At 36.7% G+C, this 16,720-nt stretch overlaps 1 protein-coding gene across 1 annotated transcript in view; it reads right to left on the bottom strand.

The window, feature by feature from the left end:
- Positions 1-3,374: 3,374 nt before the first annotated feature.
- PRKAR2B (protein kinase cAMP-dependent type II regulatory subunit beta) overlaps positions 3,375-16,720 on the bottom strand; it is a 97,070-nt gene continuing 83,724 nt past the window's right edge. The window contains exons 5-11 of the mRNA XM_064505654.1: positions 11,878-11,984; positions 10,241-10,394; positions 8,744-8,845; positions 8,070-8,144; positions 7,238-7,303; positions 6,916-7,054; positions 3,375-5,558 (exon numbers count right to left, since the gene is read on the bottom strand). Coding sequence (XP_064361724.1) covers positions 5,425-5,558; positions 6,916-7,054; positions 7,238-7,303; positions 8,070-8,144; positions 8,744-8,845; positions 10,241-10,394; positions 11,878-11,984 — 777 coding nt within the window. The 3' untranslated portion in view covers positions 3,375-5,424. The remainder of the gene's footprint in view (positions 5,559-6,915; positions 7,055-7,237; positions 7,304-8,069; positions 8,145-8,743; positions 8,846-10,240; positions 10,395-11,877; positions 11,985-16,720) is intronic.

Raw genomic sequence — 16,720 nt, 5'->3', positions numbered from 1 at the left:
GCAACTGGTGTCAGGAAAAAGAAAGACCTAACAGATCAAAAAATGACCCATAAGAAAGGGAAGTAAAAAACCCCTCTATCCCAGCCCAAAGCTTGCAGAAAAACAAGAAGAGACTACAGACACAGAGGAGCTGTAGGTTCTCTCTGTGCAAAATTAAACTGAAGTGCCAGGGAGTGTTCCTGGGTCCTGGAACAGAGTCATCTGCACTCCAGAATTGCTGGAATAGCCCTGGCACAGCTTTTGCTTGAGCCAATAGTAATTAATTCTCGCATATGGTTTGGGAGTTAGGATGGGCCAAGGACCATTCCTAGTGGGTCATCCGTACATGGCCACCCCATAGAGTAAGCCGGAAAAAGTTTATAGGACAGCTTATAAATTAGCTCACACAAATAGTTAAAAATAGTATGAATGTTGGCCACTTGATGCCTCAGTACTAGCAAATAGTCTCTGGGTCATATAATTTACTAGTATGGATGTAACTATAGAGAGAAGGTAGGATATATATCAAAGTTGCAGGCAGAAGTGAGAACGGGAACTAAAGGACAGCAAAGATAAGGCTAGTTTGCTCAAGACAGTCACTCCATCTTACTCCACAAGGACAAACCCACAAAGAGAAAAAGAAGATACAGTTTGGTGAAAATTGGATGATTTTCTCCAAAGATGACGCTTATCAGAACTGCGTTACCAGCATCTTCAGAGATGTGGGGGAGCCGATCCCAGTGGCTCCATCAGGCTCACTTAGCCTCCAGGATTACTGCTCCTCCCTGGGCGACCTGCTCATAGAATGTTATCCTTCCCCACAACTTCAGAGCTGCTCAGGTGAAATAATGCAATACCTTCAAAGAAGAAAGGACAAAGTATCACCATGCCGTGATGCTATTTTTTAGGCCAATGATTTCACTAACCTAAGCAAGAAAAGTTTGAGTCAGCAAATGCTGTCAGAATGGCCTAGTATAACCTAGTATCAGAGTTTTTCAGACTGTTTTGACTGGGCAGTTTCCTTCCTGGAATAGCTGGGTCTTTCTCTCTTCCCCTTTCTCCCATACAAGGCATGCATATACCTCCACTAGCTCTATGGAAGAAATACACAATTACTGCACTCTTTCAGCTTGGGACAGGGATGGGATAAAGAGGATGAGGAGAGAGTTGATACCCAGCCAACCAGACCCGTGTGTCCCAGTACAAAACCCAGCCAGTCACTCCACTTGCCTTACAGTGCACCATTGCCAGAGGATCCTCATCTGGCTGTCAAGATAAAGATAATTTTGAGGCAAAGAGAGAAATGGGGTGAAGGAAGAGACAATGGTCAAAGGGAATTTTCTTTAGATTTTCACATTCTCTCAAGAGTAATCTGTTCCACTTCCATCCACCAAGGGAGAGTGTCCAGTCTGCGAAGCACTTTCTTGAGCCAAAAAGTAGATGACAAACTTAGAAACAGACTTGGTATATGTCTGAAGGAAATTCAGCTACCAGATTGAGTTGAAGATAATCCTAAATTTTATAACACAGTTCTGTACTCTCAGCGTACAAAGAAGCAACCCATTCCTCCCAGGGAAAACTGCAGTATAGCTTATTTGAGGACCTACAGACACAAGAGAAGAAAAGATCTTAGGAACTCCAAAAAAAATACATGCCTATAACCATCACATGTATGAATGGATAAAAGGAGCTTTAAACTAACATAACAACTTTAGCAAGAGCATTTAAGGATGTCCATCCTGTGGCAAAATGACTTTCAGCCCAGCACTTTGTTCAGCAAAGGCAGTAAATGTCTAAAAATAAGAAAACAGTAGAAATTTGTTGTGCCAGGTATGTGAAGGATGACCAGTAGATACTAATTTTGCACATTTGGGAACTCTCTGATATTAAAAAACAATAAAACCTCACTGTCTGCAAGGGGAAGTTTTTCATAAATGACACAAAATGACACAAATTGTAATGTAACTGATCCCAAAGTGACTTTATAGGAAGCTTAAAGCACCAAACATTTCAAAAAAAACAAATGAAACCCATGACTCCACAGCAAAGACCGCAGCAATTTTCACTGAATGCAAAAGATAACGTGAGGAAAGATGATGGAGTGACGAATAGTTTAAGTTGCAGATGGTTTCACGGTACTCTTCACAGCAGTCAAGCCCCCAAGACTTGCACAGTCAGTCACTTGTGGGCCTCAGAGAGGAGCTCAAGGAGGGAATGATTTCAGAAGCATTAATGCCAGATAAACTTGGAGGAAATCTCATGGAGCAAAAACAAGTGCCATTAAAAAGAGCAGCGGCATGAGCACTAGGACCAAGGAAGCTTGGCTTCCTTAGGGTTTGTATCTTGTGATAGCCTGAGGGCTGTGGTTGAAGCTCTTCCGTGGTTAAGGCATGTGTCAACACTCACTGCCATGTGGCTTCTCCTCTGCTCAGCAGCATGTGAGCTCCTCAGTGCCTTGCTCTTACTGAACCGCTCTCCTCTCTGGCGTTTCTCTCCTTACCCAGCAGGACATATTTTCAAAGAACTCACTGGAGCATTCTGTTTTCCTCTTTAGATCTTAGCCACTTATCAAGTTTGCATAAATCATCTACAGGTTTGCAAAATTTCCTGGTGAGGTGGGGGAGAGAAGAGAGAAACAGAAAGACTACCATCGATGTGCCAAGTAGCTACCCAAGTCCCGTTCCTTCAGGGACCAGGCTAGTAACGAGGATGACGAAATCTTTAAAAACAAAAATGTCAGGTAATCTAAATATGGGCACAGATATTTTCGTAACATAAACATGACATAAACTTGTTTAAGATTATTACAACTCTACCTTTTTTGAAAGGTCCAAAAAATAAAAATCAGTAACTTCGTATGACTTCCTTCTTAGGACGAACGCTTGCCACATTTATGATGTTAGGACTAGCATTTTTGAGCCGTACATATCAACAGATGCAGGAGAAAGTGCTGACTGATGAAGGATATAATATTTGGTATGAAACTCACAAAGCGACTGTTCTATCACTGCCAAAGGAAAAACCCTGCATTCGCCAAAAAAGAAAATCCCAAGTATCATCCAGTTCCCAAGAACAACACAGTAAATTGCTGCAACATTAAGCCATACTTTGGGACACTTTGGGGAAATCCAAAGTCTGTGACTATCTGACATTTGGCATTCCCCACTACCAGAGCTTTTCCTGATTATAAACTGCAAGCACATCATCAAATACGGAGTATCTTACTGCACCAACCTATGATCTATCCTGAGCAGACAGAGTATCTGCAAAACTTCTTCACTGATGAAAATCAACATGAAAGTGTTAAGAATTATGAATGTTTTAATAAATAAATATAAACAGTTCACTTGTAACTTTATGATAATAAAATTAAAACACAACAATATCAATAAGCATATATTTATATATATAAAAGTGTTGTTTATTGTAAGGAAACTTTAAATATAACCAACAATATTGAAAATACCATGACTGGCATTTATGGCCTTGATTGTAGTTTACTGCCATACAAGTAATTGTTAGCATTTTTCTTAATCACATTAAGCTAGTGCAAAGTATAGGTAACTTTCAGAGATTAAGCATACAGAATGACAAGAGTGTAGATTTTGGCTACCTGATTATTTCCTTCTAGTATAACAGGCTTCTCTTTTTTTTCCATAAATCAAAAGTACAAAGGCAAGTTATCATATTTGCAATTATTCATACCAGGTTTCTAGGTAAAAAAAAATGACATTTGTAAATTTTGCTGAGATTGTATTTTGTTAATAATTTGTTTAATAATTTATACCATACTGTATGATATAAATTATATATTGAAATAGTATTATATAATCATAATTTCATATTCAGGTATGATTATATAAATTGTCAGGACATATCACTAGCTGTAGGATAATAATTACATCAACATAGACAAATACATGGCATTAGAAAAGTCATTATCTAAGAAGGAAAGATGTAATCATTCAGGTGTTTGGAATAGGGCAGAAGCAACCTTCCTAAAATTCTTCTACTGTCATTTTGGCAGAACTACTGTCAATTGCCATTATGTGCACTAGCTTTCCATGTACATCACCAGATAGGTTAGTAAGCAGTATTAAAAGCAGACTGTGCCTGAAATTTCCAGTCACAGACCTTTATAAGCAATGAGCCCTGTGCTCTCAATTAAGATGATATTCTCTCTCCTCAGTCTTGGAAGGTATCCCATGCTATTATGGCCAAAAAGGTATTTTATGATGACCTACAGGTTTTTGAAAGCAGGACGTGTCAGCTTTAATGACAACATACTTTTCAAACTTGCATGAAACTTCTAAATTATTGATCTTTCAAATTAAAAATATTTTTGTACTCGCTGATAATGATTTTCAAGAACAAGCTCAGTTTAGTATGGCTTTCAGTATCAATCACTTCTTAACTGAATCTGGTCTTTGATAGCTAAGAACAGACTGTAAGAGGAGAGATATACAGAGATCATTTGATTTGAAATCGGGAAAAGATTTAACAGATAAAAAGGCGAGATCTAAAAAAAATTAACTAGAGAACAAGCATAGATAGAGAAGACAAAATGCATAAATATAAAACAAGGGAGAAGTTAAAAAATACAAGTTATGCATGATTAAGTAGAACATGACAATGACCTATACCTTTGCTTTTAAAGCATCAGGGTTAATTTGTCAGCTGTCCTCACTCCAGAATGTACAGAATACATGTAACTAATAAAAAAATGCAGTTTATTGCAAAAATATACAGTCCTCTAAATTGCATAAGATATTACAATGTCGTGCTGAAACATGACATATTAAACAGAGGACTTTAAAACAAATTACAAAATGTTAAAAATCAGATTTGGGTCATGAGCTATACACAAAATGCATTATCATGCTTTATCTTACGATTAGTCTTGTGTTTCACTACATCTGTGATAAATGCAACATAAAATCATGACAACTGTAATAGTCAGAAAGTAATATCTACTGTATATCTTCTGTATTAATACATATAAACACTTTGTGTGCACTAATACTTCCAACATATCACATTCAAACTAACAGTCTTTCCAGAAAAGTTGTAACCATTTTGAAGAACAGAAGCTGGTTTAACAAGTTCATTGCACGTGGGTTTCTTGAAATCTACTCTTTAAGGAAACGCTGCGTGTAAAGGACTTGATTTTCAAAGGTGCTGTGCTACTACAGGTCCTCTTGATTTCACATCAAGAAACCATCAATGCTGAGCACTCTTAAAAATCAAGCCCACAATTTATTAAATTCCTATTTTGTTTACTAGTATTCCCGTTGCAGTAAGTCCAAAAAATGCCCCCAAACCCACTCCTAAAATCACAGAAAATGCTTGGCATCTATAGGAAGAGAGACAATTTCTCAGTGGACTAACCACTGTGCTATTCTGTGCTATTTTCTCGTAACAGATCTTGTTGTTCCATTGCTTAGTTCATGCACTGGGATCGGCAATGTCCATGTTTGTTCCAAACAGAGCAACTAGCTGCTCTTCATAGTTTGCAATGTTTCTTTTCATAATTTCCATACAAGGTCCCAAAAGCCTTTCAAATGCCTGAACATCCATAACTAAGATAAAAAGGGAGAGAAAGAGAAAGAATATAATGTGTTTGTCAGTTGCAGACACAAATCTTACTGTTTATGACAAGCCAGTGTACAATTTTTAATGGTAACAGGAAAGATATTACTGAGGCATATACTTGTTTACACAGAAGAGAACCACTTACCATAGCAAAAACAACATCAACTAGCATATTACTGTCTTGGAACTTTATAAATTAACCTAGAACTAGCTGGGCTCCTTATTTTGAAAATATTTTCAGATTAAGGTCTATGTGACCCAAGAGCTGCTGGAGAACGCTGGAGGGGCCTGGATTTCTCTACAGAAAAAGTTTTAAGACTCTTGCGATTACAATAAAATATATCCTCAGCTGATGTTGTGGCTGTATTTGAGATTGAGCCTAGCATATTTCTTTGCTATTTTACTCCTGCTTCCAACAGGCCGAGGAGGAAACTTCATACTTCAATCAGCTTTCAAGCTGGTGGCTGGTAGTCTCATGGTTGCTAAGAAAAGGTCAAGACCTCTGCTATTTGGGCAGTGCCAGAGACCTTTGCATTCACCCGTACTGTGTAATGACAAGACTCCTCCCCTCCACTGCCTCTTGTTCTTCCCTGTCTTTGATCTTTATTGTCTGTTCATCTGTGTATGTTTGGAGATAAGGATTTTAAAAGTAATAACCTTATAGGTAAGTGGAAAACTTTTTGTTTGCTGGCTTGCTAATAGGACTGTCATTCAAGAAAGCTAAATCTGTCTCTGTAGTTTTCAATTTTCCCGTTAATTGGATGCAAATATTTAGAAGCTAAACTTTAGACCATGGAAATGAATAGATGAGAAGAGTTCATCTATGAGCACCACTCCTACAGTCGTTGCTTTCCTGTATCTGAGGCTACAGTGCGACAGAATGATTAAATTAACAGGCTGGTGAAGACAAAGGATTTGTTAAAGCTTAAGTCATGGTGATAAAATGGGACAGAATTTTTACTACGCAGTTACTTCTTGGGTGATAAGTCTAGTGAGAAAGGAAATTCTTATCTACCTCTAGAATGTTGAACAGATTTATCTGACAGTTATAAAAAGTTTGCTGCAATCCTCTCAGCACTGTCTTGAAACCACTCTTACCTACATGTGACCAGAGAAACACTGGAGAATTTGTGTTTAATACCAGTTATTATTTGCAAATAATTTTTCTAATGTAAATAGAAATATTTAGTAATAGTAATAGATGTGTACTTTAAAAGTCTTATTTGTTATTAGGTAAATGTAGTTAAATCTTATATCCTGGAGGAAAGACGGAGTTCAAAATAAAAACAACCAGATAAATTAAGTATCATTTTACATTAGATATAAAATATCACTGAACAATACCTAAACACTTGACAGTGCCAAGAGCAAACGCGGAAGCGGCTCGTGGTTTGTTGGTTACAAGAGCAAGTTCTCCAAAATACTGTCCTCTTGAGCATCGAGCTATTTCAACTGCTCCATTCTCTTCTACATCTTGTTTACCCTGAAATATCAGGTTAAAAATAAAGAAACAGAATGAGAGAGAGAGAAAGAGAGAGAGATTTGCTGAACTCAGAATTTTATAAGTTAGCAACAATGGTAATGAGAGACATTAGTGTTTAACATTTAGAAAACATCAAGATTTAAAAAAACCCACAAAATTCTATATATTTGGGGAATGCTTTACCTTTCTTTTCATTATAATCCTTACTTCTCCAGATTCCACAATGAAGAAAGAATCAGCCATGTCACCCTGTAAAGGAAAAAATAAAATGGGTAATGGAAATGTGGAAGTTGCTTTTTCATTTGCTGGTAACATTAAAATATTTGCAGCCAGTACCTTGCAGCTTTTTGATACCTACTGCAAAATAAATCACTTCTACTGTGAAATCTACACTCACAGCACAAAAGACTCAAAACATCTATACAGAATTGACAGTGAGCCCTTTTCATGAACAGACATAGCTGACTGTGCCTTAGACAAAATGCAGGGGGAAATATTGTTATGGAAGATTTTAGGATCCATACTCCTGTTTCTCCCCCTGTGTATTCATCCCAAATGATTTTCCTTACAGATGTTCCAATATAACTACGCCTCCAAAGGCTATATCTGATCTCCAATAAATATTTTGGGGCAAGACAGTCTCAGTTGCCTATCCTGAAGGGTTTTCTTTTACATTCCTCTTCTAATGATTACGGCGTTTATACAACAGAACAAGATAAGTCTTCAGTGCTCATTAGTGCAAGCAGTAGTTCTTCTACACACTTTGCATTTCTAAATATACTAAAACTGTTGACTACTCCATTCATATGAACAGAAAGGAATGTTTTTCAAACTATCATAAATGAAAAATTAGCTTCTGAAACAGTATGATCACCTCTCTTGCATACCAGATTCATTATGTTTAGGTTTCTTTTGACAATGAAAAATTTAATTAAAAGCATGTATTCTTTATACATAATATGGTAATTGTTGCCTATTAGAAGAAAAATCTAAAGCAAGTAATAAACAACTGTACCTGAGCAATGATTTGTTCCCCATCTTTGTATACTTTGGTGCCAATCACATCAACCACTTTCAAACGTTCAGATACCTTAATTTAAAAAAAGGAATTACAAGAAATACTCCATTAACATTACAATATTACATTTAGAAATTCCATTAATTCTTCTCTTCATAAATCTTTACACAAAGTAGCATATTTTTTTTTCACTTGTGTTGATATTCATTAAAAAAACACACAGGAACAATGGCTTCATAGCATTCCAAAGGGTATATTATAGTCTTAACAGCTAGGTGTGTTGACAAAACTTCAATTTTTGTAAGAAGTTTATATATCCGAGTCTTCCAAAATTATTTCCATAAAAGTATACATGTAAAAATACAGCTGCTAAATGAAAATATTTTACGATTTCCTTAAACACTGTTAATATTACTGCCTAATCTCTAGCAAAAATTAAGCTTAAGGAAATGAAAGGTAAAAGTAAAAAAAAATTCCATTTTTATACTATATTAACTATGGTTCCTGTCCTGAAAATTTAGAAATATCAAAAATATGGTCTTTCTCCCAAACAAAAGTATGCAAATTTTAAGTCTGGATAAAATTTTAATTCCAAATTTAAACTCTGTAATGGCAGGGTCTTATCACGGACCTCTGATAGAGATATTAAAATAATGTAATAGAAAGCTTACTTCTAAAGATTTAAGGAATGGCAATGACCCAATAAATTTTTCATACATTTTTCTCTTTTTGGCATTGTTTTTTACAATGATTCTTCGGAACGTTACTCTGTCCTGTAAATAGAAAGAGAAAATGAAAGTTTATTAACAGAAAATGTGTGTGTGGTAGAAAATGCTTTAGAAACGGCTAAAGAATTTCACATTACCCGATCTTAGTCACTTAACTGAGCCAGCTAGGCTCCCCATATAGTCAGCTGAGAGAGAAAGATTCCCCTCGAGGTCAGGTAAGAGCGCCTGAAGTTAAGCTCTTGATCTGATTCACTCTGAAGAGCTTCTCTGCCCCTTGGCTATACAGAGAGGCTAGGGAGGCTTGCTTAACCAGCTCGGCTACGAGCTGAGCCTTGAGTGGAGTGAACAATATATACCCCAAAACATATGCTACATGATCCAAAACAGGAAAAAGAAACATATTCTCTACCTTTCTGGGGTTCAACTGTGTGTTTATTATCAAGACAGGTTAGTGTCTGTATGACAAGTTGGGGTTTAATGGTTTTCAATCAAACATCATTTCAGATCTTTAGGAAATCATCAGTATTTAAATATTTAATTTACAAAGTTTCTTATTCATCCCAAAGTCCCACACATATCGATACGGAAGCAAAGAGTTTATCATCTGCAAACAAAATACATGGGTCTGGATCTCAGGTCACAGTAACTCTGCCTTCTGCTCTTTCAGTAGGCTCAGTGCTGCCCCACATAGCCAGCTGCACCCTCCTTAGCATTTGGCAATCCATGTGAAGCAGAAAGATGGAAAACTAGATGTATGCTGTTTTCTTCTAGTGACTTCATGTGCGTGTCCTGGGGACAGGGGTGAAACGCACTGCAGGCTTCACTGTTACAGGGGGGACCGGCCGGCCAATACAACCCAAACCAATTTCAAGCCATTCTTAGGGTGTCCAGAACTCTGCAGTGATCCCAGAAGTCACACGGATTAAGCTGGTGCAGAACCATACATTTCCCTTCAAGAGGAAAAGCCACCTTGGGATCTGTCATTAGATCAGTATGGGTGCCTTGATGCAGAAGGTCTATCCAAGTTTTACTCTTCTGGTAATTTCTATTGCTGTTTTCAAAGGTCCAGATCGTATAACACAGATAAATAACCTTACTTCGGAATTTTACTCGGAATCAAATGCATTTCCTAGCAAGATGTGGGAACATATTTTATTTATATATATATGTCAAAGTAATTGTCAGTGTTTGACAGTTTGGAAAATTATCATTAAAACACAATTATTGAAAAAAAGGAAATCGTGCTTTCTTGAGCCTTTCAGGGTTGTTTCTCTAGTTTCTGGAAAAAGATAGTACTATGTCTGGAACTCTGAGCAAGTTTTAAAATTAAACTTTCCCAAATTATAAATCATTTTCTGATGCTGATATAGCATATCAGTGCAATTTATATAAAACATTTAAAACAAATGACTAATACATTAAAACAAATATTTCACTTACCAAGCCCCAGATGGCACCAGGAGAGGTAGCTATAATTGTAGCTGCTCTGGGCGTATTGTACATTAAGGCCAACTCACCAAAACTGCCACGGTTGTCATAGGTTCCAATACACCTCCCAACGCCATCACATTTTACATAAATATCGTACGTGCCTCTGTTAATAAAATACATAAATACAGTAAATGGAATCTCTTCCAGTTCTTTGCTAAGCAACCACTCACTGTATTATTTTATACCATGAATTCTAAAGATAAAGCATTCTGAAATATATATTCTGCTTGCTTAAATGATACTAAGCACCTTGCAGGACCATCTCAATCATTTCCATAAATACTAAAAGTAGTTGCTTTTTAAAGGGAGGGATAGGGTTGTTATTTTTGGTACAGTATCTGTGTTTCTTAATTTCATTTCAATCACACTACGTACAAATGAAACAAGCCTTTGCCAAAATGGCTATGATATGGCCAGTAAAGAAATAATAAGAGTTATTTCCCGTTTTAATTATTTTAAAGTAGTAATTAGTGTATTTTAATGCAATAATTAGAGGAGCTGCAGGACACAGAATGAATGTATATGAAAAACAACATAAGATGGTGAAATGAAGAGATCATATAATTATCTAATACAATGTGCATTTCTTCTCCCCGTCATTAAATAAGCAGCTTACTTTTTTGCTCTGGGAGAGGAATGAAATTTGATATGGTAAAACATGACCCAGCCATTCTCATTGATGCTGAGCCATTATTTTGTTCAGTGCAGAAGATTTATATTGTACTTGATAGATCATGTGAATGTAATGCAAACATCTGTACCATGATCCCAGTGATAAGGATCTTAGGGGTGATTCTCTCACCCTAAAAACTGCAAGGTTGACACAATTTGGTTATGTCCCTGCAGCTTTTTGAATAGATGACAAATTGGAACTTCACACGGCTGAAGAAACATCCACTCCTGGCACACTTTTAAGATTTTCTTCAAGAAAGACCAACCGCATTTGGATTTCTTTTTTGAGTTCAAGCATAATATTCCTTTCAAACGCTCTCAAAAGTCACTGTCATAGCTTCAAACTGAAGGCACAAAATAAGAAAAGGTGTTTTGGCACAGCCTGACTGGAGCCTGTCCAAATGACTAGTGCAGAACAGCAAAGTACGTGCTCCTCCTAACTCACTGGTTTCAGCAGTAAGCAACATCTAGGATTTCACTTAGTTATGTGCTTTTACCAGGGCAGTTCTGCAGATGAAATGTGGTAACTTAGCTACTTCAGCTCTAATAATATTCATAGGAACCAGAAATTGTACAGATAGTATTAGAATGCAGTAAGATTTCAAATCTTAAGTTGTAAAAATTTTCCCATTGTGTTTGGTATTAGATCTCTTTTCATATGAAAAAAAAGTCTTTGGGATCCAGCAATACCTAAAGAGGGTAGTGACATATTTCCATTAAAAAAACTGCCTCTTTTCAGCTCCACAGCTCAAACACAGCTGTGTTTGCATATGCATTATATTTTCATATGCATTATATTTTCTTTCTCCCATGCAAACGTGAGTAAGAATCAAATACGAGTACAGAGAAAAACAGATTTTTCTCAAAGGACTTTAGGATAATCCTTTGTGCTACAGTTCGGCACAAGCATTCACCTATCAATGACGTAGAAGTTGTCACCATCGTCCCCTTGATCAATGACGTGCTCTCCTCCTTCAACCTGCTTTTCAAACATTGCATCCAACACCTGAGACATCTGTTCCTATTAAAAAAACATAGACAAAGACAAGAAGATATCATCTGCTTTTAAAACCTTCCTCTTCAAATTACCTAACCATTCAGCCTCCCAAATATACAGATAATGCTTAGCTCCCTTCCTTGTCCCTACCAGGGATAATATAGACCTTGACTGCAATATCAATTTCCCATGAGCATGCAAAGATAGAATTTCACCCTTCCCAATTACATACATTATACAGATGAGAGGAGGCACGGTGTGCCCCACTGCAGACAATACACTTATCTGTTTCTGCCTTTAGAACTAATTTATAGAATTACAAGTTTCAAAATGATTGTAAAGTATCTTGAAAATGTAGATTATACAATGCCTGCACAATGTTGGGACAAATCTGACCATAAAGATCTGCTGTGCTTTGGTTGAGTAATTAAATGCTGGACTTCTCAGAGAGTAGGAAATCACACATGCCTATAAAACTCCTTTATTAAATTTAAGGGCATATGAATGTTAAGAGAATATGAATGTTCAGAGAGAAACATAACAGACTAACAAAATGACATCATCTCAGTTATAACTGTCTAATAACAAAAAGCAAATTGCTAATTACAGTATGTGTCCTGTGTGGTATAAACCTGCTAAAATTAACTGTTCACATCAAAAAAAAGACCCACAGCTCTTTGTGCATTAACAATATGAATCCTAAAGAAAAAGCTTAATTTGAACTTCACTTGTAGTTTATTCAAAAATATACTTAAAATACTACCAATAAATACAAAATTGTGCTTACTTTTTGAAACTTATTAAGCATGTATCATACTGGAACAAACAGGTTCTACTGAAAACCGCAAGAAAGAAAAGCCTGTGGATTTAGAGTTTTCCCCACACAATTTACTCAATTCATGGCATTTCCAGCCATTGAAAAGTGGCATTTACCTTTTCAAATAATACCAGTAAAGCCAGTTCTCTAGAGTCCTTTTGCAGTCCATGGACAGATAGAACCATACCATGTATCTCAGAGTCATTCGCTAGAGATGCCTCTTTCTTTCCTTTGATGACAGACCTGCCATAACTTGAATAGTTATACTAGATACTTAATTTTAGAAACATAAAGTTAGGTGCAATTAATTTCATTCTTATCCTACCAAATTTCTTCATTTACTCAAAGCACTTAAAATATCAGCAGTACTACATCATTCAAGCCTTTTTAAAAAATGAAAACTAAATACAATTTTAGTTAACAGAGTTTATTGTATGTCTCTACTTTAAATGGGTGCAAAGAACAATAGAATCACAGCATCCATCCTCAGTATAGCCAATTTAAGTAAAACACAGTAACGCATCACGTATCCTACCTAGACCAGCAAGGCAGCCTAGGAATTATTTACCTCTCTCTGTTTAGTATGTTTCTCACTACAGTCAGGTGTGCATTTGTGAAAAGAAGGATCATTTTACTATCAGTTCAGCAAATGGGTTAGATTTCAATTTCAGAGAAAGACAGAAGTGTGTGTGCCACTGGGAGACACTGAAAATTATGCACACCAATTGCCCTCTAAAAACTCAAATTAACAGGTAGTATTTCTTCAGTTTTTTCACTTTTCCCTATGTAAACTAAAAGGAACTCCTACACCATCTGCAGAACTAACATTAAGTCTATTAGTTGTCTAAAGCAGTTGAAAAAGCGCATTCCCCTTTCCCTTCCTTGACATCCAAATTGGTGAAGTGCCTCCCCAACCAACAGCACTCGGCTGCGGTGTGAAAAGGAACAAGAATAGGCAGACTGCTGCACGCTTCCCCGGGGGCGCAGCGTGTGCGCTCCAGCGGCGACCCTCCGACTGCTACCACTGCAAGGAAACGGGTTATAACAGCCCCTGGGCCTCGGGAATTAAAATACTCCCAAGATGTTTTGAAAAAAGGCTGAACTAAAAAGAGCAAAAGGAGGTTATTTGCTGTATTGATACTGTTATTTACTGAAGGAACAGTATGTACCGTTAAATTACTTATTCAATGTGCTTCACCTCAGATTTCAGAACATTTTCAGTCTCATAATTATGAATCAAACTCACTAAAAGATACAACTTTTCCACAAGATGACATACAGACACAAACTTCATGTCATCAGATCTTTTTTAGACAGCTGAGTAGAATTCACAAATGCAATTCCTTTTTAAAAAAAATGTTTTTAACACTTCAAGTTACTTAATACATTTGAGAGCTAAATAAATGTCTTTTTATTATCTGCTGAATTATTCACAAGTATTTTACATTTCTAAATAAATCGCAACTGATTTAAAGTCAACTGGTCCTCTTCCCAAAACTTTCCACATAAAATAATGACAGTGCAGACGAATAACCAAACCAGGCACATAGTTCAGTTCCCACAAGCCAAGTTTGTAAGTAGTAAAACCTGCTACATAGGAAAAAAAAAGTCCCCATGATAATCACTCACATCCTGCAAGTTATCAATTCCTCCTGGGAAAATTTAAAATAATTATAAAAAAACTCCAGTCTTCAACAACCTTTCAAAGCCATCAATTTTCTTTCAGAGAAAAAAAAGGCAAATTCTAAAAATGTCACGGTGATGCATTTTGGATAAACCCAGCATAAAACCTAAGTTGTAGGTATGCATCTCACTAACAGATACCCAGATGGTTTCCCAAAAAGATTGATGACTTCCCTTAAATTAGCGGGAGGCTCCTTCAGGCTAAGGGGAGACTTGTTTGATGAAAGCTCAACTTCAGAAAATAAAAATTACAGTAGCAATGCACAAATTTTCTGCTCACTACCAAAGAGTTTCATTAATTGCACTAATTCCTACAGATCCCAGTTTGTACTAAAAATGCTAAATTCACGAAAGAAAGAAGTTGCAGAACCCACTTTTTTTTACCGGGAGGAGGAAAGAGAACCAAATCCCCACTGAAATTCCTGCATTTTCGAAGATGACATTTTGATTGCCAAACTTTCACAAGCAAATTCTCCACATCATCATCCATATAGAGTGACAAATATCAACTAAGAATGAAAGTCAGCTCTGAGGAAGCGGTACAGCAATGTATAGGTGGCTGTCAGGTTTCACAGTTTAAATATTTGGAAATGAGAATTCTTTGATGCATCTTGCAAAAAAAAAAATCTTGTTTGTGTAGGTGATTTATTTTTAGGTAGATGTATTAATACTGAACTTTGTTTATTCTCAGCAAGATTCAAAAGATACAGTAGTCTCGGCCAATTCTATTTCTCCTCCAGTTCCCACAGTACAATTACAGAAAGAGAATTCTGTACCTGGGCACACGCATGCCTGCGACATGCACTTGGACACTGCTGAGATACTTGTGTGCCTTCCCCCAGTTCACATCTCCTCCCAAACAACTATTACAGAACACTTTTTGCATAACCGATGCTCTGATAACAGATCTACTTTTTACTTCTAAAATTACCTATCTTTATCCTTGCAAAGCGACTACGGGCAGCATCAGTAAATTGAGCCTCCGTTTGGCAGGGAATCAGGAGGATTCACACATCAGTGAGCTACGCAAGCAGGTTTTATAACTTTCATGTTAAGAACGAGAACATGGATCAGAGATTAAATAAATTGTGGTCGCATATATTTCCAACAGCGAGATGTGGGCAACTACTGAAGGAAACCGGAATATTTATTCTGAATCCGATCCTGCCCTTGTGTAAAGTAACAGCTTCAACACCTTCCCCTCGCACAGCGAGGTGTCAGGAGGAGAATATCTGCTGTTCGCGTTCGGGAAACGTTCCAGTGTTACTGGGAGGAACGCAACAGCAAAGCCAGCGACGGACATGACAAAATTACAGTTTGTGTAGCATTTAGGGGAACAGTGACACAAGGCCTCAGTCACACAGTCACTGCTGAGGCTTGCCCAGCGCCGAATCCCTCGCTCTCCAGGAGCCTCTCGCTAGGCGTGCGCCGCAGCCACCTCAACGAAAAGTAATAGTCACTTAATTCAGGAAGCTTTTCTCTTTGTTGAACTTCTCTCAAGAAATAAACATACCGGATTAAGGACTGCATAGGCAAAATAAATCCTAGTATTTTGTGAAAATGAAGTAGTCTGAAAACTTTACTTTCTTAAAGCAGTTCTAACTTTAAAGGTACATACAAACAGGGATTTTTATATCAGTGTTTGCAAGTCTGTTACATATAATGTTGTGGCAATCTGGCAATCCATATTCTAAGAATGATGCATTATAAATAGGATACATTTCCAATAAAAACAGTTTACAAAGAATCTGAAGCATTAAACATGTATGTCATGCATTCTTAGTGACTTCTGCCATAATTTCATTGTCTTAATACAGCTTTTTCAAATATAACAAAGTATGAATAGCTCTTAGGGACAATGCGCTTTCCAAATACGAAGTAGCAAAGCTAAAGTTTATATGGTTTAAAATCAGATTATTTATATGACATTCATTTACATATTCTGATTGATACCAGCAATAGACTTTTATTACATTCTAAACTGAGAAGCATATAAATGTCAAAAAAAGATTTTTGAGAAAATGATGGGAACTTTGGGTTGTTGCCATGAAAGCGCACTTTGAATACCATCCTTTGTATAGAGAACATATTTTAATTTTCTTAAAAGTTGTAGGAAACTAGATTTTCTGAGAGGCGCATCTGCAATACAAATCAAATTCATGTACCAAGACTGCTAACTCTACAAAGAATTTTTTTTATAAAGTTTTTTGGAAGGGTACTTATTGCATTTCTCTCTCAAAAAAAAGCTTTCTAATAATTG

This window comes from Dromaius novaehollandiae, chromosome 1, assembly GCF_036370855.1.
Source record: "Dromaius novaehollandiae isolate bDroNov1 chromosome 1, bDroNov1.hap1, whole genome shotgun sequence".
NCBI classification, from domain to species: domain Eukaryota; kingdom Metazoa; phylum Chordata; class Aves; order Casuariiformes; family Dromaiidae; genus Dromaius; species Dromaius novaehollandiae.
The sequence above is the reverse complement of the archived record's forward strand: the minus strand, read 5'-3'. Positions and strand labels throughout refer to the sequence as shown.